The sequence below is a fragment of the Falco rusticolus genome, chromosome 6, assembly GCF_015220075.1.
Source record: "Falco rusticolus isolate bFalRus1 chromosome 6, bFalRus1.pri, whole genome shotgun sequence".
NCBI classification, from domain to species: domain Eukaryota; kingdom Metazoa; phylum Chordata; class Aves; order Falconiformes; family Falconidae; genus Falco; species Falco rusticolus.
In genome coordinates this window covers 6,478,811-6,503,560 of record NC_051192.1, presented here as the reverse complement: position 1 = coordinate 6,503,560, position 24,750 = coordinate 6,478,811, and the positions used below count along the sequence as shown (strand labels likewise).

Below are 24,750 nucleotides of genomic sequence, written 5' to 3'. Positions count from 1 at the left end.
CAACAGAACGCACAATCAGCAATACTTCAGTATTATAGTACTCCATGTTCATAATTTAGACTAAGCTCTAAAGTTCAGCTGCAGATTTCTCACCTTCCAGATTGCTCGTATCTGTGCAGTTTTCAGAGATGAGCAACCAGGCTGTTCTTGCACAGGGTAAATGTAATACATATGCATTTACACAGAAGAATAAGGAATTCCAACTAGGAAATGTTACCAGATTTTAAAAGGTGTCTTTTTCACCCACATTGGAACCCTGGAAACTGGTTACTGTAATTTTTTTAATTTTTTTTACACAGGTTAATTAATCCATAGCTTTTCCCATCCTAAGAAACTCTAAAGTTTATTTTTTAGATATATATATAAATCTATTAAACATTATATATTTTATAGATATAAAAGTCTATATAGAGAGGTGATAGGATATTGCATTGCCCTTCTGCCTCAGTTTTTTCCTGCAATACCTCTGTCTGAAATATTCACATTTCAAGGAAAACCTTGAATAATACCCCCTTACCCCAAAAAAGAAGAAATAGAATTATATACCTTGCCTCCAGTTCCCAGAAAGTAGTGTCATCTGATATCCAAGGGTTTGAGGGATCAGGGGGCACAAGAAAGGGATCATATTCCAAATACTGCTCTGTATAAGCTAATAGACTAGGAAAACAAAACCATCAAATATTGTCATGTCAGGAGGGGGGGAAACCTGATCAGGTTACCCCAGTTAACAAGTTACCTTGCATCAACTGACCCATGGTAACCAGGTGTGCACACGCGCAGAAGGCAGCTAACAGGTTTGCTCAAGCCCTTTAAAAGGGGACCCCCGAAGAAAGAGGGATGGCTCAGGTCTTATCAAGAGCTAAAATAAAATAAACTACAAAGATCCCTAATACTACCACATAGCTCCTTTTAGGGCTCCTTTAGGCACTAATAAATTAAATCAAGCAACCTCTTCCACACACATTTGCTTTCATAAAGGAATATTTTCTACCCCTATGGTTTTAATTATCAGTTCCTGTAAAATCTGTTCTAAAACACTGCATGATATTCAGGTCATATTTATTGGCCCTGCAGCTGCTAGGATTCCTTTTTTCCTCTTTTAAATACAGTTAATATTTTTATTATCTTATAATCAAAAGGCACTACTCCCACATTTATTGCTTTCAGAACACCCCAAAGTTTTTTTTCAAATTCTCCAGTATTCATGGACTGATCTAACTCAGCTGAACACACTAAAAACTTTGCTTGTATTCTCCTAATTTACATCTCCCATGCCCTTTTTCCTGTTTTCCATTCCCTTTTGCCTCATAATTACTGAAAATTTATTGACAAGTGAAGAAAAATATTCTTTCTTTTCATTCCTATTTATCTTCCGACTGTATTCCATTTTTACTGTTCAGCAAACACAAACTCTTAACCTGTTCTCTTTGTAAATACATGTTTGTATGTGTGTGCATATGTACACATGTATAAGTAAAAACACATGCAGAAATGTATGAGAGGATGAAGAACCATTTGTATATGGATTAATTTCCTTTACCAAGCCTTATGCAGCTCAATTTTCCGCAGTCTTTACTATCTCTGCATTTGATGTGTAAGATCGAGCATTCCTTTTTTGTATGTCTTTTTTATCTAAGCTGTAGTTAGTCTTTCTGAAGGGATTTTTGTTTTGCTTTCTAGACCCTTCCTGACAAATTTTGGTCTTATTTGGAGAAAGATTCCTGCTAGTGTTACATCCTCTGACCTGAAGTAAGCTCCTCACCCACCAGCTAGCTCTGCCGATCAGGTCCCTGCTTTACCGGTGACTGCCCTTTTGAAAAAGCCAAACAGTAACCCCAGACCCATTTCCATTTGGCCTCCCTGCCAATGCAAGGTGAAACTTGTGCCCACTTGATCACAGGCTCTTCCAGTGACTCTTGGCTTTATCAGAAATATATCATGGGATATCTGGGCCCCCTTTTATCAGTAAAAGATCCTAATACCTCCTACATAAAGTAAACTCTCATTAGTTATTTCTATGACACCTGAGCTCCCTTGTCTGTCTGTCTTTGAAGCTATTTCACACCGACATTTTCCCAATAGTTATCAGTCTAATTGAAAAAAACCAGAAGATGTGACAATATACTTACCTCTCTGCAACTTTTGACATTTTTAATCTATGTCTGTCTAATTGCATTTGCCAGTGCTTAATCTGCAAGAAAGGAAGGCAAAGAGTTTTCTGAGTAATTCATAGCTTGACTTTATTTCCATAGCTTTTTTTATTAGGGCTGTAATTTAACCTTAATTTATCCTAGGGCACAGAAGAGAAATATATCCGAGTTAAAACAACATTTCACCAATGTAGTTCTAAAATAAATGGAATTTTCCATCGAAGAGAAAAGATGTTACATGGACAAAAAAAGGACCCAATATAACATTTTCCCTACAGGATCATCAACAGAAACCCAATTAGCCTTTTTTTTTGATTTTTGAAGAGAACTACTAATTCTTCAGACGTTTATCTTCTCCCAATCCTAACAACTCAGGGGAGATTAATGAAGCATTACCAGTAGATAAATGTGTGAACCCCTATGTGCACACATGGAGAGGGAAGGATACCCTCAAACCTTAAATCAGTGTTGAAAGGAAGAGCAAACTGCCTACTGCTAAAGGGGCTAATGGGCTCAGCTGTGCAAAGAGCCCACTAACTGGCCTGCTGCTAACTGCCTTCGACTGTTTAATGCAAGATACAACAAATGTCAGGTTGTGTCTGATTAGTATTAATAAAAATTACATACCTAAATCCATATATCCTGAAACAAGGAAAAGGTTTACTAAATGTTTGCTAGAACAGTTCTGAATAACTTCCCAGTCACTATAATTTTTATTATAATACCTACTTTCCTAAAAAGTTCATTTAGAAGAACATGTTTGTAGTTATTTTTCAAACCTCTTGGTGTAGTTCATCTTCCGTGGGCGGCTTAGTCTCTGGTACTGGTGTGTGGGTAGGGCTGTGACTTCGAATGTCATTTTGTAAGCCGTAGACAGACTACATAAAAAATACGGAACAATGATAGTTGCTTTCAGACAATGCTTTCTACGCATACCTGTAACTGTGATGTTTTAGTATAGTGCGCTCAATATGTTAGCCAAGAACATCTTTTCCTAAAGGTACTGCAAATAAGCCATGCACTCAGATAAAACTGTGTTTCTACACCATGGTGTAAAATAGAGTCCCAAACCCTCACAACTTTTTAATATCATAGAATACAGGATCTACATTTAAGTCTCTGCACTATCAGCATAGTAAACATAGGGGGTGACGCTAAAAGGCAGCTATTACAATTCCAGTAAGTGGAGACAACTGGTAGGAAAAGAAGAAACAGAATCCTGAAATGTGGACTAACACAATGGAATACTTGGATGACTCCTAAATTTGCAATTGCTGCTTGGTAAATTACGCTAATCTGGACCTTTCACTTTATGGTAGATAAGCTACAGCTTTCTCTAAATCTACTTTTCTTTTTCAAACATATTTTTCCATGAGTTGACATGAAATATATATGTTGAAGTACTTTAAAGTTGCAGTCAATCTACATTACTATGATACAAAGGACGTGAAAGAAAATGTTGCTCTGATCCATCTATATATCCCTAGAGAATGTACATTGTTCATGTCTGGATCCTAATTTAGATGAAGCCAATTTCCATTTAGGGCATAATTGTAAACTACAGACGCTCTTCCATATAGAAGAACGGTTGTTATAGTTTACACCGCAGCTTTAATTTATTTTTCCTTAATTACTGACAGAAACCTTTTAACGTGCTTTATTCAAGCTACAAAATAGCATGAATAGAGCATGCAAAAACTATTTTTATTTTTATATTTTCTGTGTATTTCTTCAAGGCCTTTCTTATGTGATAACATGTACTTAGTATTGCAAAATTTGTAAGTACTAATTCATTTAAGAGCTGATGAAATAATCATGTACATTTATGTATTTGTTCTTTGCAGCCGTAAGAAGTTGTTTTAAGAAACTATAGAACTTCATGCTATAAATTACCTCCACCTTCTGCTTCTGATATAGTAACAGTACTTACCTTTCTTGTTTTATGTGGATTTCTCATTCTTGAAGATTTTTTTATATCCACTTCAGTAGTGTTTACACATCCAGGCTGTTAAAAGAAAGGAAAGCACGAGGATAAAATCTGCAAGGGAACTCCATAACATTTTCATTGAGGTACTCCTTTTCAGTCTGTAAGGCTAAGAAAATAAATAACCAGAGGCATATAATAACTTGATGTCCATCTGCAATAGTTCCTAAAACCTAAAGAAAATGTAGTCTAAGGAAACATCTCAAGTACCATTTTCTTTGGCTTATTGTAAGAGAGAATGTTCTGCTCTTCAGCCTTGTTTTCTGCACCCTATCGTGGCTTTTAGGACAAGTTTAATTGTTTATCTTTATGCTAAAAGTACTGAAAGCAATGTATAGAGAAGCAGAAAGCACCTAAATGCATATCATAAGACACCTGCAGCACAGACCAGGTACTAACTCGAATTGCTGTTGGCAGTATTTGGGAATTTTGGACTGAGACACTGAAGACCATTTGCTGAGAGCTCATGACATCATGAATTTGAAATAAATTCTCAAGATAAGGGAAACAAATCACATGTTTCTGCTTTGCTTTTGCCAAGGAAGCCATACAATGTGCATTCCAGCTATCTCTTTAAAAAGCATGGTTGACCTAACAATAAAAAATAAATAGAATAATGCAATATCCACTTGAGCTCTGAACACCAGCTCCCTTCAGAAGCATCGGGTTTGGGTCACCTTTATAAAGATGATCTTTCTTAAAAAAAGATTAAAAAGAATGTGTGAAATGGGATTTATTTCTTCAGAAAAGAAACAACAACTGCCACAAAACAGGTTTCAGCAACCTAACCAGAAGACGGGCAACCTGAACAGAATGGCTCTCAACACGTCTGATTTGGCCTTCAAAGATTCATGCTCACAGCTCTGTAGCATCCCAAAGGACACAAGTCCTCTAGTTTCTCCCAATTCATCTTCTTTTGACACTTCCCTCTAAGTACAAGCTCTGCAGAAATCTGTTCTTTACCCACTGCAGGAATGGGTAGGAATTGTTAGGAAACAACTAATAGTAAGTGTTATGCTCTCAGGTGAGGCATTTTTTTCGGTTATTTTAGAGGGATTACATTTGCCATTGTCAGTGCCACTCTCTAGCAGGAGAGATTTTTAGGGAGAGTAGGTTGCCTTGTTTTAATGGGAGTAATTAGATGTAGAATTTACTTGCCAGACAACCAAGTTGACTTTATTATCACACTAATGATACAAGCTTTGTCTTCTCATCATAATGTAAAATGCTTGATGGGGCTGTAAATCTTCACAGACAAAAATTTTAAACATTTCCTACGTAGGCAGAGCCAAGAAATATTTCATTAAACAAGCCAATGGTACTTTGACTCTAGAAAATATTTTAAATAACAGACTCATTTTTTTAATTCAGTATGAGTTATTAAATCAATAAGTATTTATTTAAAAATAATACAATAAAGTGCGTTTGATCATACTGCATTTGCAATATAGATATTTCCTTATCACTAAGAATATAAAAAGACACTTGGATAGTGTTCTCAAGACTGCACCTGCGATGCCTGTTGAGCTAAATTATGGAAGGTACACTTTGTGCTTGTGAACAAAAATGGTAGCTTTTCAACTCAAAATAACGTGTAACTCTCAAAGATAATGGCAGACTGAGAAATACAAAATTCTGCACGATGGTCAATTTAAAGGCAGAAAGCACTGGGCAGTACACAGATAGAAAGTTAAAAAAGAAACAATGCATCTGCTTTAGGATTATGGCAGCAGCTGGCAGTGAAGAAGACATGGGCTTTTAACAATATCTACAGCCTTTGAACGCAACCATTTCAATAGCAGGCACACTTACATAAGGCACAAACTGTTATTTGTTCAGTTTTCAGTTGTGGTTTGTTAAAAGCATGTCCTAAAAATGGAGGGGGAGGGGAAGTTAAAAAAAAAAGAGAAAAAAAAAAAAGGCATACACCTCATCCGAAACCTTTTATTTTCAAAGATTTCAAGTCTACCAGCAGTAAATTGGTATATACGGATTTTGTACCTTGCTCAGGTAACTTACATGCCAGAGCTGTGCAGAGTCACGTGAGGGACGTAACAAGAAATTCTGGGAGGTTTTTGGGAATGACTTAAACGTGAAGCTTTTACTGGTTGGAAAGAGACCCAGCCCAGTACTGACCTTGTATAGCATCTAGTGGGTCCTTATTGGCATTTGGCTGTTTAAAACCCCTCGGTGGCATATTTCAGCAGGGGTGCTCACAAGAGGCTGTGAGGGCAGAAAGTGGGCCGAGGTGGGACTGAAGGGCAGGCGGCAGGAGAGCAGCAGCAGGAAGGTACAGGCAGGGGAGCATCAGGAAGCTTCAGTGCAAAAGGGAGGGCAGCTACAGAGTGTATCACTCCTCTGACAGTCTGGGGTACCAATAGGAGTTTCAGACATGTACCACTACCACTCTACAATACTGTCCTCATAATTTGAATTAAATTATATCACTGGAAGTACCTAATGTAATCTGGGCCATGGTTCATGTTTTTGTCTCAACTGACCAATATTTATTAAAATGATACTTAACATGAGATGGGCTTTATTGTTTCTCTGGTGCTGCCAAACTTCATCTGTCAATTTTTAGGAATAATTATCAAACATCTTTTCAATTAAACACAAAAGCTTGCGTTACTTAAACATTTTGCTCAGAGTCTTTGTGGGAAAACCTTTGCCGGACAACAATTCATTTTATTCATATGCCCCCATTAACATAATAAGTATGTGTTTGGATACAATTGCATCCAGCTGTGTTTTCTTTTTGTGTTGCTTTTTTAACTGGACTACCATAGTTCAAATAGCGAGATGCCTGTCAGAGTACTCTGCTGCAAGATTCCATTTAGTGTGTAGTATATAATTTGCATACTAATACTGTAAATAGTTTTCAAACAGATTTCCTAGAAGACTTGAAACCTCTTCTATACGTGCAAATAAAATGCTTATTTCTTTCAAGACTAATATTCTGTATGAAAACGATTCCCCCTCCACATACACAGGAAAATCTTGTGACCTTGTTGAAATTATCATATAGCACGATCATAACAGGGTAGAATTTAGGCCTCATCTGTTTTTAAATAGCTGGTTGGAAAACTGTCATATATTCAAAGGAAACTTAGTCTCTTTTCATCCATCTATTAGCATGCCCTTATCTCAAAGTAAAAATGTCATTGCATTAATTTACAGCAACAGACATGTCAGTGCAGTCCTGATAAATGCACTGCTGAGATAAATGGAGGCAGATAAATCATATAAACCACCACATATAGAAGATTTTTTTAATCCCTACTTCAATTATTAAATAATCACATTAGTCTGAATTCCAAGCAGCACAACTTTCTATTGATGCTGTCTAGGAGGCTGCATAATAGGATTCTGCCAAGAAACAGTGGGAGGAAGAAGCCTCCTCTGCAAAGAGAGGAGGTCCAAGAACTTACGTGCTTGGATCTGGCTACAGACAACATTTGAACACAGCAACCACCTGAGAGTATGTTTAGTTAAAAGAAAATCTACTTGCTATTCAGAATGCTTCCCTAATAACCGTGGCAACAGTGAATTAATTAATTAAGCCCTTGTAATAGTGCTAACAGTGAATTAATTTTATGATACCTGTAGCAACTCTTTGGAAGGAATCATTGTTTACATCAAATGGAATGCTTTAGCTGTGGCACATTTCCATCCAAATAGTGCAGAATACCTAATATTTGGTCTGCTGTACAAAGTGTCAAACTCCAAGGGCCCTCTTTATTGCCTGGCCACACAGCCAAAATTAATTGCTATCAACTCCTTTTTGTATAAAAATCTCTTTGCTATCATGTACTTGTAATTCTAGTTAAGTGTGAAATCCTCAACAGAAAGTACACAGTTTATAATGATGTCAGTTTTATAATAATGTCAGCACAGAGTTTTGGCTTTTTTTTTTTTTTTTTCTTTCTTAAAGAATATGGCAATTTCCTAGTGAATCACCTTAAGCCAGAGCAACCAGAAGTATTCTTGTACCTGAGACAAATACCCCCGTGTATGTGGGAGGGAATAAGCTCATGCATTGCAATAGGCTGGGAACTGTCTGTATTGCTGCTCGGTAGAAAATGATCTGAGGGAGAAGTTGAACATGAGTCAGCAGTCTGTCCTTGCAGCAATGCAGAAAAACCACATCCCCAGCTGCATTAGCAACAGCATTGCCAGCAGGCAAAGGAAAGTGCTTTTTTCTTTCTACTCTGCACCATGAGGGTACATCTGGAACACCAAGACTAGTTTGGGGCCACACAAACAACACAAGAAATATATTCCAAAAGGAGAAGTCCAGTGAACGAACACACTTTTTTCTGCTTGCAAAAGGGGAGAGTTAACTGTCCTCTTCTGCTGCCTAAAGAGACTTGCAGAGCTAGACCTGTTCCAGAGGTACACCATGAAAGGGCAAGGAGGCAATAGCCAGAAATTGCAGTAGAGGAATTTTCAGTTTGCCGTAAAGAGATATTCTTCATAATAAAAGGGAAAGGTTGCTTAGGAGAGGCTGTGGAATCTCCATCCTTGGTGATTTTCCACACTTGTTTAACCAAGGGCCTGGATGATCTTACTTGACTCAGAAGTTAGCACTGCTTTGAGCAGGACCTCCAGAGGTCCCTCTCAGCCTACATTTCTGTGGTGCAGCCTGTGATCTTCACAAGCTGCAGGGGCTGAAATTTCAAGAAGCCACTTTACAGAACATTCCAATCAAGCATTCACGGCAGTGTGAAATTCATCACCCTGCCTTCCCCTCCCCAGGACAGCAGAAAGGAAAGACAAGACGTATTCGCTACCTTACTGCTGCCTCTGTCCTCTGGCAGCCTGTGGTGTGTACTCAACCCATACAAACAAACCCGGTGACAATGTACAGAAATGTCATTTCACGGCCTCTTTAGCTAAAAACACATAGGTGCTATTTAAAATAATTACCTCACTTCAATACACACACTTAGAAATTCAGGGTGCATTAAAGCAGTAAATATTTAGGCAGATTGATTCAAAATCTTACACAATTTCATTGCATTTCAGTGTCAATACACTGTGAAATAGATCTTTTTATTTGTTTTACAAGCCTGTGCTAACTTGTTACATTTAACTGCAAAAATACTAAATTTCAATTTCTCCAAGCTTTCAAAATTTAAATGCTATGAATTCAAATCATGGACATGGATACAAACATGACAGATCTTCACTTCTGCTTGGAAAAGATATAGTCACACAGACTTAAAGACAAGGCAGAGACTGAAAGTTGTCTTTTACATTATTTACAATATCAGAATATTGCAAACATAGTAAGCTTAAAATTTGAAATTTCCTGAGCGTCAAATGTTAGTGTTGTCTTCTGCAACAATCTATTCTGCTATTTTTCTGTCATTTTTCCAGGAAAGAAGTCTTCTAACCCTCGACAGTCACTATTCATACCACTCACTTCTAAAGCAGGGAAAGGAACCTAATTAGACTGCAAGTGATAAGCAGAATACCAACGTTCATTTTAGTTTGTGGCTTTTATATTCTAGTTTATTTGTGTAGCTAGCTGAACTGCATGTAGTTAAAAATCAAGGGGAGAATAAGGGCATGAAAGATTATAAAAAAGAAATGAGGCAACGAAAAAAATCCCAGTGGTACTCAGCTGAAAAAAAACAAAGGAGTTATTAGCTGGAGGAATACCCAGTTTGACTCTGGTTATGTGGGAAAGTTTATATTTTCTCATACAAAGCCTAGCATCAAAGGAGACATTAAAATCCTACATTGAGTAAGTTGTCAGTAATGGATAAAACTGAGGCTTTCAAAGAAAAACACCAGCTATATTTTCCTGCAATGCACCAGTTTTTCGTTTCCCAGAGATGGAAGTTATTTGAGTGCACAGAACCCACTAAGGCTTATAAGGAAAGGTTGAGGTTTAGGTACGGATAATTTGGGTATTTTTGTGTTTTACCTCATCTTACACACTTCAGGGTCAATGAGTAAAAAGGCTTTGCAGTGGAAGAGCTGCACTATTAATGATTTTGCTGATGCAATGGACAGTCTCAGAGAAACATTTCAAATTGCTGAGTATAAATGGTCAGCTCTTTTAGCAGGATTTGGAAAACAAGGTGTTATCTTAAGGTCCAGTCAAAGGAAGGCTGCAGATTTCCAACCCTTTATAAATTTCAGTAAACTCTTTATTCCGTTGGTTGCCTGATAGGATTTGAAAGCTGTTTAAAATGGTGTTCACTTTATAACTATTAGATCAACCGACCTCAACTAAGTGATGAAAACATAAACCCAACAGCCATAGTTGCCAGAACCTGTAAACATGTAGGAATGTGTATTGGTACAGCTCCTGGAGGGGATCTCACCCCCTTCTGTTACACCACCCAAGGCAGTAAAGCCAAATCAGTGATTACAGGGACTGGGCTACAGGAACCAGTTCTTTTTGATTGGGAAAAAATATTGTTACTTACAACTGAAGCACTTAATCATGGGTTTAATTTACAATCAGCTAGGTGCAACTAATCTGACACACCATTATGAATGTTATTAGCCTCTGCAAAAGTCTATGGCTTGATTACAATTTCCATTCGGTTCAACAGTTCTTTGAAAATAATTCTGAGAAATCAAGTGTGTAAGCACTGGGACTTTTTTTGACAACATCTCTAGTCACAAGATCATCAGTAAATTAGCAGATGTCTGAAGAAAGAGGAAAAATGTTATGGTAAGTCAAATTATTAGGTTACAAGTGATGGTTTTGTTTTTTTTTTTAAATATTGGAACTTATGCCCTATCACAAACATAGCATAATCCAGTAGTTACAAACTCTGAAGTAATTCGGGTGAGTAACCCTGCTGCAGGGTCTGTCTAGCTACTTAATGAATAGTCTTTGTACCACAGCTGAAATTGATAATGTCAGATCATTTATTTTCTTCCATATCTGTAGTGGCACTGTAAGTTTTACAAAAATATCAAGACACTATCATGTAACTTTTCTCCTCTCTACTTGGATTTCCAAAAGTATGTCTGTGTGTCATAAACACTTCATTTATTTTTTTTTTTTTTTTTTCTAACAGTATCGTATTCCCAGCTTCTGCACACTTACTTTTAGCACAACTATCTCTTTGGAAACATGCTTTTTTGATTCAGGTGTGTGACTGACATACAAGCACTGTGACTGTACTTTTGATACCTGCTGTTAAGTTACAGTGCCTTTACAGCGGTCCCACTCACATTACATTTCTAAGAAGAAGCAAAAACTGAAAGACAAATACTTGGATCACAGTCCATTATGGCCATAGTAACTTCATATATAAATTGTAATAAGGACATGTCTGATGATGACTTTGTGCACAGCTTCTATCAAGTTTTCACCTCCCTAGAATTCCATACCAAACTTCTGTAAAATTAGCTCACAATTTTTCTAGTTTTTCCTATCAACTCTCTCTTCGGTTAGAAATTATCTCACCTGGGAAGTACAGCTATACCTTCCAATTAACACCTATAAATCATATTTAATGATTAGGAAGCAAACCCCAAGATTGTTTTCAGTATAAATTCTGCAGCAGCACATTTCAGATTTCACTCCCAGATGCCTCATAAATTTGGCAGATAATCAGGGAAGAATTATTAAAATTGGCTTGTTCTACTAAAGCATTAGATAATTTCCCAATTTCTACAAACTTTTCATTATTTATCTCAAAAAAAAAAAGTGTGTTATGCTACTAAATACTATATTTATGGACCACAAGATAGGGTAAATAATTACTATGTATGGATTCAGTGTGACACTGAAATAAGTGAATACAACTTGGAACTGGACTTGCATGGAATATCCTCAGATTTGGTTGTATTCCTTAATATGAATCTATTTTTTAAAAATTATATATCTGACAATATGCTGCAAATAGCTCTGAATATAGTGATCTACAGTCAAGTAGTATTATGGAAACAAATTGTACACAGCTTAACTGCTAAAACCTGTCTATATCAGCAGATAATGATGTACAACCTATTGGCCTTTAATTAAGTAAATATAGCTTTTTATTTTTTCTTATTCACTCATTGAACTGCTATTTCAGGCCACAGAATGTTCAATATCAAATCTTATTGAACTGCTTCCTTCAAATGAAGGGATTGTCTTAATTGGTAAGAATTAATAAAAGCTTTGTTAGGATTAAGAGTTCTCTTCTGTTGAAGGTTTTAGTAGAGAATAATGTAGGCAGCATGGAATGAATTTAAATAGTCAATACATGTCCTCATTAGCTAATTTCATTTTGACTTATTAAAGAACAGAGACAAATAATATAAAGTTTGAGACTTATTTCTTAAATAGAAATGAATGAGCAATGAACCTGATTGTGTCATCCACTAGAAATATACTGATGCTGAAATAATGAATTCTTGATAAACTGCAGAGAAAGGCATAAGCACTTAAATATAAATTAAACCCACTATAGACAGCTCCATATGAAGGACAGAAAACTTGCCATTTGGACCAATTAGTAAAATCAATACGTGCTTTGTTCAAGGATTTATTTGGAAGATCACTGACTACTACCAAAGTAAGAGTAGTTCCATTGTTATTCTGCAGTGTACTTAATCAAAACATCACAAGTTGTTCAATTAATGGATAAAAGTTTAACTATGATTTGTTTCTCTTGTTTGGACAAGACAAATGTGGTTCAAAGACCATCAGTCAAAGGAGAAACATTCAATCAATTAGTTTGATCAAGCTTTAATTATGTTTGCAGCATCGTAAACTTATTCCGCATGAAACTTAGGATCACTTAAAATTTCAAAGACTTTCAGCATCCTTCCAAAAAAAAGGAACCTGCACTGTACCAGTTTATACCTATTTGTCTTCTCAAACCAAAGTTCAGATCTTTTCCCTGAGTAGTATCAGACACACAAAGAATTCCAGTGGCTGTGCAAACCAAGGACCTGCTTGGAACAGGATAAAAAGAGATACAGAGAGATTTTCAAGAAATGTAATACTAATAAATTAAACCATAAAATTAATCCATAGGAGACAGAGCATCTTGAATCTTTACAGGGATTCTCACATTCTCACATACTTGCTTGTTTAAGGACAGATTTAGCACAAAGCCGGACTTTCACCTTGAAAGGATTTTATCATATTGTGTTTTGGTTTTTTTTTAATCTTTTAGTGATCTGTGTGTCAGAGAAACACATACTATGCCGAATGCATATGAAAAGATTATTGAAATCTAATTTTTGAGACAGGCCATATGAAAGTAAACTAGAAGCTTACTAAAGAGTATACTACCACATAGAAGTTATGTGCTTAATTCTTTTTGAAAGTTAACTTAATTTCTAATTACTCTTAATTTACAGTAGACTTTTTTAGGTTTGTAGTGGCTGGTTTTCAGAACCAGAAATTATTGTACTGGAATTAGATTCATTGTATTTATTCAAACAGAATTTTAAATACTGCTGTATTAATGTGATTGTGTATGTGAAGATTCCCATCTTTGCAACACTGTTGCTTAAGGAAACATGTTAAATTTATCTGGTTTGTTGCCCCTATGCTAAATACTCAGAGATGTTATTGCTTCTTCAAATTTTTTCATCCCAAAAAGCAGGGAACTACTATTTTACAGATTCCATGCATAAGAATTTAGGTTTTTCACTTGAAAAGAAATGACAACAGGGAAGTCAAACCACACATCTCTGAAAATGTTGATGGCAAATATAGGAGACGTTTAGAAATTGATTATCTGCTTTTGGACTTATATGAAGATCCTTGAAAGAATGTTTTCGATTAAAGCAGCAAATTTAATTCACAGAGAAACAAAAATCAAGGTAGAAACCTTGCACTTATTCAAAAAACTCCTTATCCTTACTACTTCAGCTCATTTTCTTAGTTGCTACTAGAACTAAAAACCATGATATTTCATTTTTCTGTGACCTTCTACCAAGTCATCAGCTACTGTTCCACAACTTCTGACCTCTTCATAATCCTCAGTTTTAACCTGAACACTTTGTTTGTTGCACTGTTGCAAGAAAGCTGTCTTCTTTTTCCCTATCTGTCCCACCCTTACTCAAGCATCAGACTAAATAAAAATGCTAAATAATGTGAGTAGGAATTCTTCCATCAAGGTCTTAGCAGGCTAGCTATAAGGTTTATAAATATCTGCCTCAAACAGATGCGAGCATGGATCATACACATTGTAACCATCTTTTGAAAATAAGACATTATACAAGGGTTTGTTTCATTACCAGAATTGAAATTATCTAAGACTCACAGTTGCTGCTTTGGCTGCATTCCCTGTCTACTGGAGGGGTAACTCCCTTGTAGGGATATACGGGGAAACAGGTGCAAAAAGAAGACATGAACATTGTATGTGGATATATCACCAGAGAAGTTGGATGGCATGATTCACATTCATTTCCTGGAGATGTTTAAAAACTTTCTGAAAATATTATGATAAAGTAGACAGAAGTGTTCTCTGGCTGAACAAGTGTCTGGCCCAGAAAAGTCTTGGATTTGTAGCACGCAAAGTGTGAAATGAAGGATTGCACCACCTTAGCCAAGTTAAATTCAGTCTTTTGCCGAGTCTTTGAGGCTGATCTTGAAGGACAGGATGGAAAAGTCATTAAAAACAAAAGCAATGAAGGAAAAGAAAAGAAAACCTAGAACAAATAACCACAAATATCTGTTACATGACCCTAGACACCCAGTAATATTACCTACTGGCTCAGATGCTGAGGGTCATGTTCAGACCACGTAAAATATAATTTTAAAATATAAACAGAGAAAATTATATTAATGGAGATAGAATCTAATTTTAAATAAAAAAACAACAAACTAAATAGAGAAAGAAGAAAAAGGTGTGGGATGAGTGACAAGTTTTTAAAATTTAAAGATTACTGTTTTCCTAGTTTGCTACTAGGAAACAATGGCATGAAACCCCCAAACTCAGAAACTGCACATATTTCTGAATTTTACATCATCAGTATATTATCTTAAACCCACATTTGACCTTAATGTTGCTGCTGTCCTTACAAGACATACCCACCCTGGATACTTTGTCTTAATGTATTAAATCACACAAATACTGGGTTTCTTTTTCATAGAATCATTTAGGTTTGAAAAGACCTTTAAGATCATTGAGTCTACCCTTATCACTATGTGATACTCAGTTTTTTCACAGAGAAACAAGATGATCGTCATCATTTAGCAAACCAGTAGTAGCAAAGGGAATAGAAGTCCTGCAGACTGGATTTACACAAGCTATGAATGGCACAATGGAAGAACGGGATAACACCTTGACTCATGCTCATGCTTTATTAATCACAGGGTACCTAAACCATAGCCACAGTTTAAATTTTGGAAAGGGACACACACCAGTGTGGTTTTCTGGCACATCTTAGCTGTTGCGGATTTCCCATCTTCCTTTTAAAAACAACTGCACACAACCCTGCTAGATATGACTGCAGTACAACCATCATTCTGACCGATGACAAAGGGCAGAAATTGGAGAAAATAAAACATTTTTTTTCCAACTTATAATAGTTAAGAACTATACAGATGACTTTCAGGAGGAAAGGATACTTCCTCCATTATCATCTTACTTAATCTGAACCTCAACAAGTAGCCAACAGGCCTTTATTATGCATTTCATTTAAATTATATTAATGTGTATCTCAGGAAGAAAAGTGAATCCTTTGTACCTGCAAGTCATCAGCTGTCCTTGCTTGCTACCTAAAAGAGTTACTTCTACAGCAAGCCACAGCTACTCTGCTTCTGTTCTATTTGACGTGGGTTTGAGAATGGTTTTACTGGTTTAGTATCTGTTTGTCTCCTTTTAACAAGTGTAAGTTTATGGGTTTTAAACAGAGATAATAATTCAGGAAAGCTATGAATTCTTTTATGAAGACTTTAATCAGGAGCATGACATTTCTTTTCAAATATGAGCAGCTTCTTAATTTATTTTGCTTGGAACTGACTTCCTGAATTTAACTTGATTTGTAACAGGTTTTTCACTAACACCCTAATCCTCCTAACCAATTTTCACTCGGTTCCATAGTCTGTTATCAATAGAAGTTTCAAAATTATGGAAATGATACACTTCCTAGGCAGGCAGAAAGAAAAGGAAGACTTTTAAGATACGTTTGCTCTGCCATAAAAAAGAGAAATGTGTCACTGTATGTGAATAATACTAATCTCAGACCTGTGTTAGGTACTGCCTCTACCTTAGAAATAATGGCATGGACTTAGATCTGCTGCTCAGGATCTCAAGGGATTTCATCCAGCTGTCCCTGTCACACATTTCCATGCTTTCGTTGTGACTGGTATCTGAACTGGTAAGATTTAAAGTTGTGCAGGAATGTCTCTGCAGGCTGCCATACCTAGAGTTGAAGCTCAGTCATGCTCTTTCTAGCTGTAAGCTAAGGTCTTTCTGCATAAAGCAGCAACTGGAAATCACAGAAATTACAGAGATTACATTCCACATTACACTAAAGCACACACCAAAATAAAAAATAAAATACGTAGTGAACCTGGAATTAAATAAATATTGGAATGGAAACTGATAAGTGAGCTATCTAAACTGTTCTCTTAACTGTCTCTCAAAAGAAGTGAAGAACAGGCGATAATTTGAAAAAAAAAAAAATCCTCTCCAAATCTACTTTCTCTAGCTCATCTCCCAGCATCATCTCAGTCTGAAAACCTAGGAAAAATTCTGGGCACTAGCCAGCCAACTGATCAGAAGTAACAGCCTTGATAACTTCAAGCATTTGTCTGTCCTCAGACTATGGCATCAGTCTTCTAGGGCCTCTGTAACCACCTGCAGATTGACTTTGACTTGGGACCCAAAGTTGCTTTTTGAGGCAAATGCGTTTTATACATCAAACCTTGATCCATTTCCTTTAAACTTATCAGTCACAGTGACAAATCTGATACCCAAATCATGCTCTTTTTCTGCAGCTACACTTTCCTGCTTTCACTGTCATATAGTTGTTCTTTTTTCACGTCTCCCACTCCTGTAGTGCACTGCTGCACTGTCCTTTTGGCTGACGGCTTGCTTTCCTCTTCTATCCCTTTCATCAGCCTAAAGTATCTCTTTTTTTTTTTGAAATAAAATGCAGATGTAACATTCATAGATTATATTCTATATCTAAAGGTTTGGTACCAGTACCGTAGTCAGGTAGGTAAGAAATAAAGCAATTACAGACCAGGACAGCTGCAAAAAGCCCCTGAAAACCACTTATTTACTCACCTAAACAAAAAAGCCCCAAACAAATAATGACATATTTGGTTCTCAAAATTCATTTTTAAAAGCCAAAAAATTAAACTGGTGTGAATTTTCTACAATATAGTCATCACTCCTCGCATCTGAATTTTTATCAAAAGATGAAAACGTGTAAATAAAAATAAGCATTAACCCCAGGTTCTTATCCAAACATTACTGAATTTTTCAAAATTAGACGGTTACAGCAACATTTCTGTGAGCTTTTGGTGGACTTTTGGGGGTCTTGAAAAGCCATTAGAAATTGCAATTAGCTCTAGCATCACCTTTCTCTTTTCAGTGTGTTCCTCTTCTGTTTTTTTATTCTTTTTCATAGAAGCTTCTGGCTTATACTGTGACAGTAAATTCAAAACAATGTTTTCAAAATTAGTATTTCAGTAACTAGTGAGAGGAGCTGGTTAAGCAAAGTAGCAACCTCTCCATTCTTCTATTTATATCTCCTAAAATCAGGAGCCTACATTGCTGACTGTAAGCCAGTCTTTTGCCTCTGTTATTTCCTAGGTATGTCTACAGCCAGATTAAAAACATCTGCTGGACCAGGCAGATTTACCCACAGTTCAGCCAAAGCTCTTAATCAGATTCAATTTCCTCTTGTTCTGGTCCCTTTGATTCTCTCTTTATTGTCTGCCTATATCTTAACTTGAAACTTTAACAATTCGTCTTCTCTTCCAAACTGGAAATAGCATCTCTTTCCCAGATTCAAAACCCTTAGATCCATTTCTGCAGTGAATATAAAAGCTGTCTGCACTTTCAAAGTTCTCATAAGTTCTCACAGAAACTTGCTGTGTCTATTCTATATGTATCTCCCATCAACCTCAGATGGCAGATTGTATTCTGTCCTCCTTCCCTACTTTATGGCAGTGACGAAACAATAATGTCTTCTTGCATCTAATGCCTGTGGTTTGACTCTTTCACTTCAAAATATTTTCTCTACCTGGTGTTCTAAATCTTACCTAAAAATCAATTTCTTCTACCACTTTTTCAATTCCACAGTCACAATGAAAGCTGACCATGTCCAAGTTTATTATTTTTTATCTGAAATTTTCTCACTGTATTCACTTCTACTGGTATAATCACCTAACTTCCCCAGAATTAGAATTAGTTAAGTCCCTTTTCCCAGTGTCACAGTGGAAGATATAGCCCAGGTTTGGTTTCATTGGTAATGGTACCAAACTCTGTACACAGAAAATGGAAGTTTAATTCTAAGTAAGGGAAACATATAATTCTGTATTAAAGCATAAAAATGTGATTATTGAGTTCTTACAGTTTAACTGGAAGTCTTGTGTTGTTTGACATTCTTTCACAATGCTTGAGATCTCAAAGATAGTTGATTATCTACATTCTTTTTTTAAATTTTGTTTCAGATGGACTTTGACAAGGGACTCAGACAAATCTTTTTGACAGTGTATGACTCCCACAGCTCAAAGCTAACAATATTTAACTTTTATGTACATTAAAAATAGCTTGGAAATGTGACCAGAGTGAAGCTGAAAGACTTAGAAAGCAAAAAACCCCAGATTTTTTAAAAAAGTCAGATTTATTTAAAAGTATTTTTAGCTATGCTGATAATTTTGGTTGTGTGACTCATACCATGGGAAACATTTGAGCTGGTCATAGCCAAAGACAGGTATCTTCTGACTGAAGAAATCAGAAACCACAAATCTATTCCCTGAAAACCCTAAACTCAGAGTACACATATCTGCAGTCTTCAATAGTAATTTGATATAAACTCTAGATCCTGCAAAAAGGGAGGTGGGCCCCAGACCTTCAGTCCTTTTACTGACTCCCAGGCTACCCCAGTGCTCCCCAGAAGCTGATGTCCATCAGTGGTCCTGCTCACAGGTAGAGCAGCCCCACCGGCACTCACCACCGGCCGGTGCACATCCCAGAATGCTCGCTCCTGGCTGTCAAGAATCTTCCTCTCTATCTTGTCTCTCTTCTTGTCAACTCTGTCAATGTTACAGGATATTTAAAAGAAACAGTGTTAATGACAGTAATTTGAAACATAAGAAGGGTCCAATCAGTTTTCCCTCCCCTTCTCCCTTCACCAAACACACAAACCCAAAACTCTTCCTCTTCAAAGGAACTTACTTTGCTTGTGCTTCAGCTTGCATAAAAATAAACTCCCATTTCCGAGCAAATGCTCGCTGTAGCCTGGCCAAACTCTCCTGAAAATACATTACAATTTTAGTGGGTTAGGTTGTAAGCTATTTACTACTTAATAGATTTTAGTTTATCTTTCCTTCCTCCCCTCACCCACCTCCCCCAAGATGTAATACAAGTCATATCTGTGCCCGTGTAAATGTACCTTCCCTATCTGATATAAAGTCTTTCCTTGACACCATAGGGGTTGGAATACTAGGTCTACCTACTTTTGAACACCCTGATTATTTCAGTTTTGAAACTCTGATGACAAGGCTGGATGCAGCTTTCAGCAGAACATGTGATTGCTGAAGCATCTTTATATACTGGGTGCTGGCTGAGTAATTTTGCAACAATACAAAGAAACATTCTTGTTTTGAAAGTACCTAATACTGAAAGAGAAGAGCATTACTTCCCATACTGGATGATCCACATGGTAATTCCCACCAGTCATCTATACAAACAGTTTACATTGAACAGTGTGGGCTGCCTATCAATTTATTTGGAATAAAATAATAAGAAGCTATCAGTATTTTGGCAGTATAGGAATCTTGCCAAAGCACCACATCTATCCTCATTTTACAAAAATGCAGACTATAGTTCTTCACCACTGTGCAGGAATTGTGTATATCCTACAGCCTACTAACAATAGGAGGAAGATTTGTAACATCTTAGCAAAATTCTTTCCTCCAGTGATGCCGGAACAGCTTCACTGTCTGTAACAGAGCTTTTCCAATCTCCCCCCAGCTTAAATGGCAGCAGTATGCAGTCTGTTAACACGGAGAAGGCTGAGGCTTTTATCTTCCTCCAAAATGACCCCTGTTACCTTCATGCACTGCTTTTACTAAGTGAAAAATTGTCTGTAAACTCCCTAACAAAAGTTGCTTTAACTGTATTTGTATGCATTGCAAATATATCTCTGAGACATAGTTACTGAAAATAAAGACTGCAGGGAGTGAAGAGCAGGCTTTCTGGAGATCTTGTCAATACCAGTAAAGGCTCTTGTGTATTGTATACTGGAGGTGAATTTTCTAAGGCATGTAAGTATAAAATTATGCATACCCCACAGTGCAGTACACTGAAAAGCAAGCCTGTGCCAGAAGAAGCAATAAAGTGTGTCAGCATGGTGCTGCGGCTGGAGCGCTTGGCATGTTGAGAAGCCTTGCTGACCAGCCTGCTATCATGTCACGGCAGTGCCGCTGGACAGCTTGCAGCACAGAGCCGGCGTGGGTCATCAATTTTATGGTGACATTTTCCTGAAAAATTCATGAATTTTTTGGGGGGGATAGGGATGGAATTCAAGACTTCTCTCTCCTTAGCGAGTGTTGTCCTCATCAACTGATCAAACTTTTTCTGGCTCTTCTTGGCCCCAATTATCTCACCTTGCCTGGGGCACAGCCCAACTTTCAAGCAGTGGTAAATGCCTCTAGCCTGTTCTTTGCCTCTTGCCTAACTGATGGGATAAAGGCTCAAGCACCAGCATCACTTTAAAGAATGAGATTTATATTTCTGCAGCTACCAAGTGCTTTTGAAAACACTGCCAGATATCCTTCATTCAAACCTTACACGGCGTAGAGTAAAAATGCTTTCAAACACTTGTGGTGTATCTGGGATTTGTGAATGGTTATTTCTGATCCTGGCACGGTGATCTGAGCAGGGTAAGATTGGAGATGGACCAAAATCTCAACTTTTGCCCAGTTAGTCTTCACTACAGTCTCTCAAACAGCGCGTATGACCGTTGAGCACTCTCATACCCACATGCTGGCAAAAGAGGATAACTAATAAATTTTCACACATTATGCCTGCAGTTCTCATACTTAACATTATTTCACATGCTCATTAGACCCAGCGGAGAAATTTGCCCTTCCCCATGTACTTACAGCTTCATAGTCTGCTAGCTCTAGCCTTGCTTTGTTTTGCATTGTCCGCTTGCAGAGGTAAACGGCTGGAACAGAATAAAATAACAGAATTTGATACTATCTCACAAACACAGCAGACCAGAAATATAGAGACTTCATGTCTGTTTTACTGCTAGCTTTTTCTGGTTTGATTTCTCCCCCTGTTCTAAAAGTCTTTAAATACAGGGTCAATGCTAACAGCATTGTAACTAAAATGATGGGTCAGATACAGAGATTCATTAAATAATTATAAAATCTGCTTTATGCAAGACATCATATACAAAATGTATGAGATACTTGGGTGAAGTGCTTTAACTGCCAGGCAACTAGCACATTAAAGAAAAAATGGCAAAAACATTTTTGAAACTGTGAGTATAACTCAAAATGCATAAGAGTTTTATCAGGAGCTGCTGCTATATTACTCAAATAGGTTTTTAAGAATGCATATACATGGTTTTATGTATTTTTACTCTATATTTAGAAATCACAAAATGTCAGTCTAAGAAGATTTTAGCTAAAAATTAAATCTAGATAAAATTCAAGTCTTATACAGATTAGTCTGCTATAACCAATATTTAAAACAGAAAACAAGAGGCTAAAAATGAAAAAAAATCTATCATGTATTAGATATAATGGGAAAAACATTCTTTCATTTTTTTCTGGATCCAAAATCCTTCAGCAGAGCTGTTCTGCCTCCACCTCATTCAAACAGAGGAGAATCTTAATAAAGTAGAATACTGACAGCTAAATACTGAAAGGACACAGGGAGGAAAATGAAACTCAAAGACTACATAAACAGCACAGGGGCTTGCATCACGTTGCTCGCTCCTGAATTCTTTATGCACTCCGTTACACTTGAACAACATACATTTCCATTAGACTTTATTTAGCAACAAATACTTCACATCAACTCTGAATATCGTGCAGCTTCCTCCACCAGCAAGAGAATGAGTGCGGCACAATTCCTTATTGTGCAATATTTACCCACTTCATTACTTCAGAGCACTTTCTTATGTGTGAGATACAGTAATCTTTTGATCAGTGTAGGTAAGAAAACCTTAACTTATGCATGGTTTTTATGATCAGCGAAAACACCCACATTTACTGGCTGTGGTTTACTGTTCCTGCTTCCTGACTGCCAGTTGGTCAACTACAGGAGCAGAGAGGAATAACTTCACAGAGGAGCTAAACTGTTGAAATCCCTAGGAAGAGGGAAGTGCTCATCTTATATATAGCTTTGATTTTTAAGGTAGTCAAACCAATTATGTTTTACGACTCCATGGAAACATTTATTTCTGACAAGTCACCTGCAAACGTATGCAAACCCACTCCAGTGGATGCTCTTTCAGTGGAACTGATGACAAGCACTTCTAATAACTCCAGCTGCAGTTACAGTTGTTACTTGATGTAAAATGAAGTTACATGTTAATGCAGTTTTTGTCATCTCCCCCCCCTCCCCTTCCCGCCTTTTTTTTTGTGTGTGATATGGTCTGTGTTCTTTCATACTTTTTCACTTTCCACCCCCATAAGCAGCCACTTTCTCTATTCCCTGCACTCCCATATCCTCTCTGGTTCCAATGCAATTTCTGTGTCTACAAAATCTATAAATACAGATACAAATCCACATCACAAACCAAGCATAGAGACAAACAGTTTCTATAGCCTCCGTTTCTATGCATTTTAATATTAATATACACTTACACTAATGCATTGGCATGCATGCTGAAATGTCACAAAAAGATGAAGGGATGAATTCTGGACCCTTTGTACCTAGGTTGCATCCACAATCAGTACAGTGGTAAGACAATACTGAGGAGAGAGATGGTCTTTGTTATTTAGCTTCTTTTACAGTTAAACATTTTCCTCTCTTGTCCTTCACAATCAGTTATTTCATTGAACAAGAAAAAAATAATCCTTAAACCCCTTTAAAATATTAATTTTAAAATTCATGTTTATGAATTAAATACATATTCAATAAAATACATATTTAATAGAAATGTGCAGACAGTTCTGAGAACTCCAGGGGTCAAATTTTGTGTAATCCAACCACTCTAATACCATCTGAACAGAAACAAAACAAACTCCCTGTTCTCTGCACTTGTTTAAGCTGTTGTAAACCACATTCTCATGGTCCCTGTATAGGCACCTTTAGTTAGCATAGCACTTCCTTGAGTCCCATTGGGGGTATATTTTGTGATTAGCATCTCCTGCTATCTCCAACAAAAAATGTTGCTGCAGAGGTGGCTGACTGTCCATGTTTCCGTCAGGATCAATTTTAACAAAAAAACATCGTCAGATCACAAAGTTCTCAACAGTGGCAAAACAACAACCAGGTCACCAGAAGCAGGCAAGAGGAATTAGTTTGCCACACTATTAATCTGATACTGGGTCTAAGAACAGTCTTGTCTTCACTGGGTGACTGGACTACAGTATTTTCCCTGCAGGGTTTTTTTTAATGGCCTTTTTTGCTCCAACTCCATAGCAAATTTGTTTTTCATTATGAGCATATCTTAGACAAGACTCAAAAAATCATGTTCATCCCCCAAAACTTTTTTCTCTGGATACTCTCCCCTTCAGGAGCTTAAAGTTTTTAACACCCGTGGCTTGGATTCTTTAAGTCAGAAATGGTTTTATGTGCCAGTGCGGGTAAGGCAGTATATGCTCAATTAAGATTTAGTTATTTGGGAAATACAACATATCCACTAGTGTAGAAGAAAGTAGTCCTCCAGGGCATTCCTACTCTTTGACTCAATTTACTGCCATTGCTACATGCTAACAATTACATCCTTATAGAAATGCATGTCTGAGGATCTGTTTAAGTCTGCTCATAGTCACACGAGAAGCTGGCATCAGCTCAGAAATTTGAGTTCACCAGTTCACGCTCTCATTATCGTATTCTTTGGCTTGTCTGTAACAAAATTCACTAGCACATTGGAAAGCAAGAAAAATGTGAACGTCACTCTCATTTCCAGCCAGAAAGTTTGAAGACAGAGAAATGAGGATTTTGTTCTTCTGGCTTGTAAAGCAATAAGATATGAAACATGGATATTTCCATCTTTCGCAGGTACTGCTCCTTTCTGCACCAAAACACATGTGAAGTAACTGTGTGTCCAGTAACCTGACCTTGAGCACGTGGGGATGGTGTCAGTCACTTTCCCTCTCCAAGCAGAGTGATGACCCTCAGCATTTCAGAGAACAACAGTGTCTGCTTTTCTAATCCTGTGGTTTGTACAAGTTGCCAGTGATCTTACAGCTTCAAACAGAAGTACAATCTGCAGGAAGGGTCTCCAGCTAAACTCCTCTATTTTTCTGTATACTTCTCTAATTATCTG

General features: G+C 37.0%; 1 protein-coding gene across 6 annotated transcripts in view; it reads right to left on the bottom strand.

The window, feature by feature from the left end:
• Positions 1-24,750, bottom strand: part of RGS7 (regulator of G protein signaling 7) — a 236,292-nt gene that overhangs the window by 23,524 nt on the left and 188,018 nt on the right. For all 6 annotated transcript variants that reach the window (XM_037392706.1, XM_037392704.1, XM_037392707.1 and 3 more), the window contains exons 7-13: positions 21,401-21,465; positions 19,470-19,546; positions 19,246-19,327; positions 4,081-4,155; positions 2,930-3,028; positions 2,130-2,191; positions 547-657 (exon numbers count right to left, since the gene is read on the bottom strand). In XM_037392706.1, the coding sequence (XP_037248603.1) occupies positions 547-657; positions 2,130-2,191; positions 2,930-3,028; positions 4,081-4,155; positions 19,246-19,327; positions 19,470-19,546; positions 21,401-21,465 (571 nt within the window). The remainder of the gene's footprint in view (positions 1-546; positions 658-2,129; positions 2,192-2,929; positions 3,029-4,080; positions 4,156-19,245; positions 19,328-19,469; positions 19,547-21,400; positions 21,466-24,750) is intronic.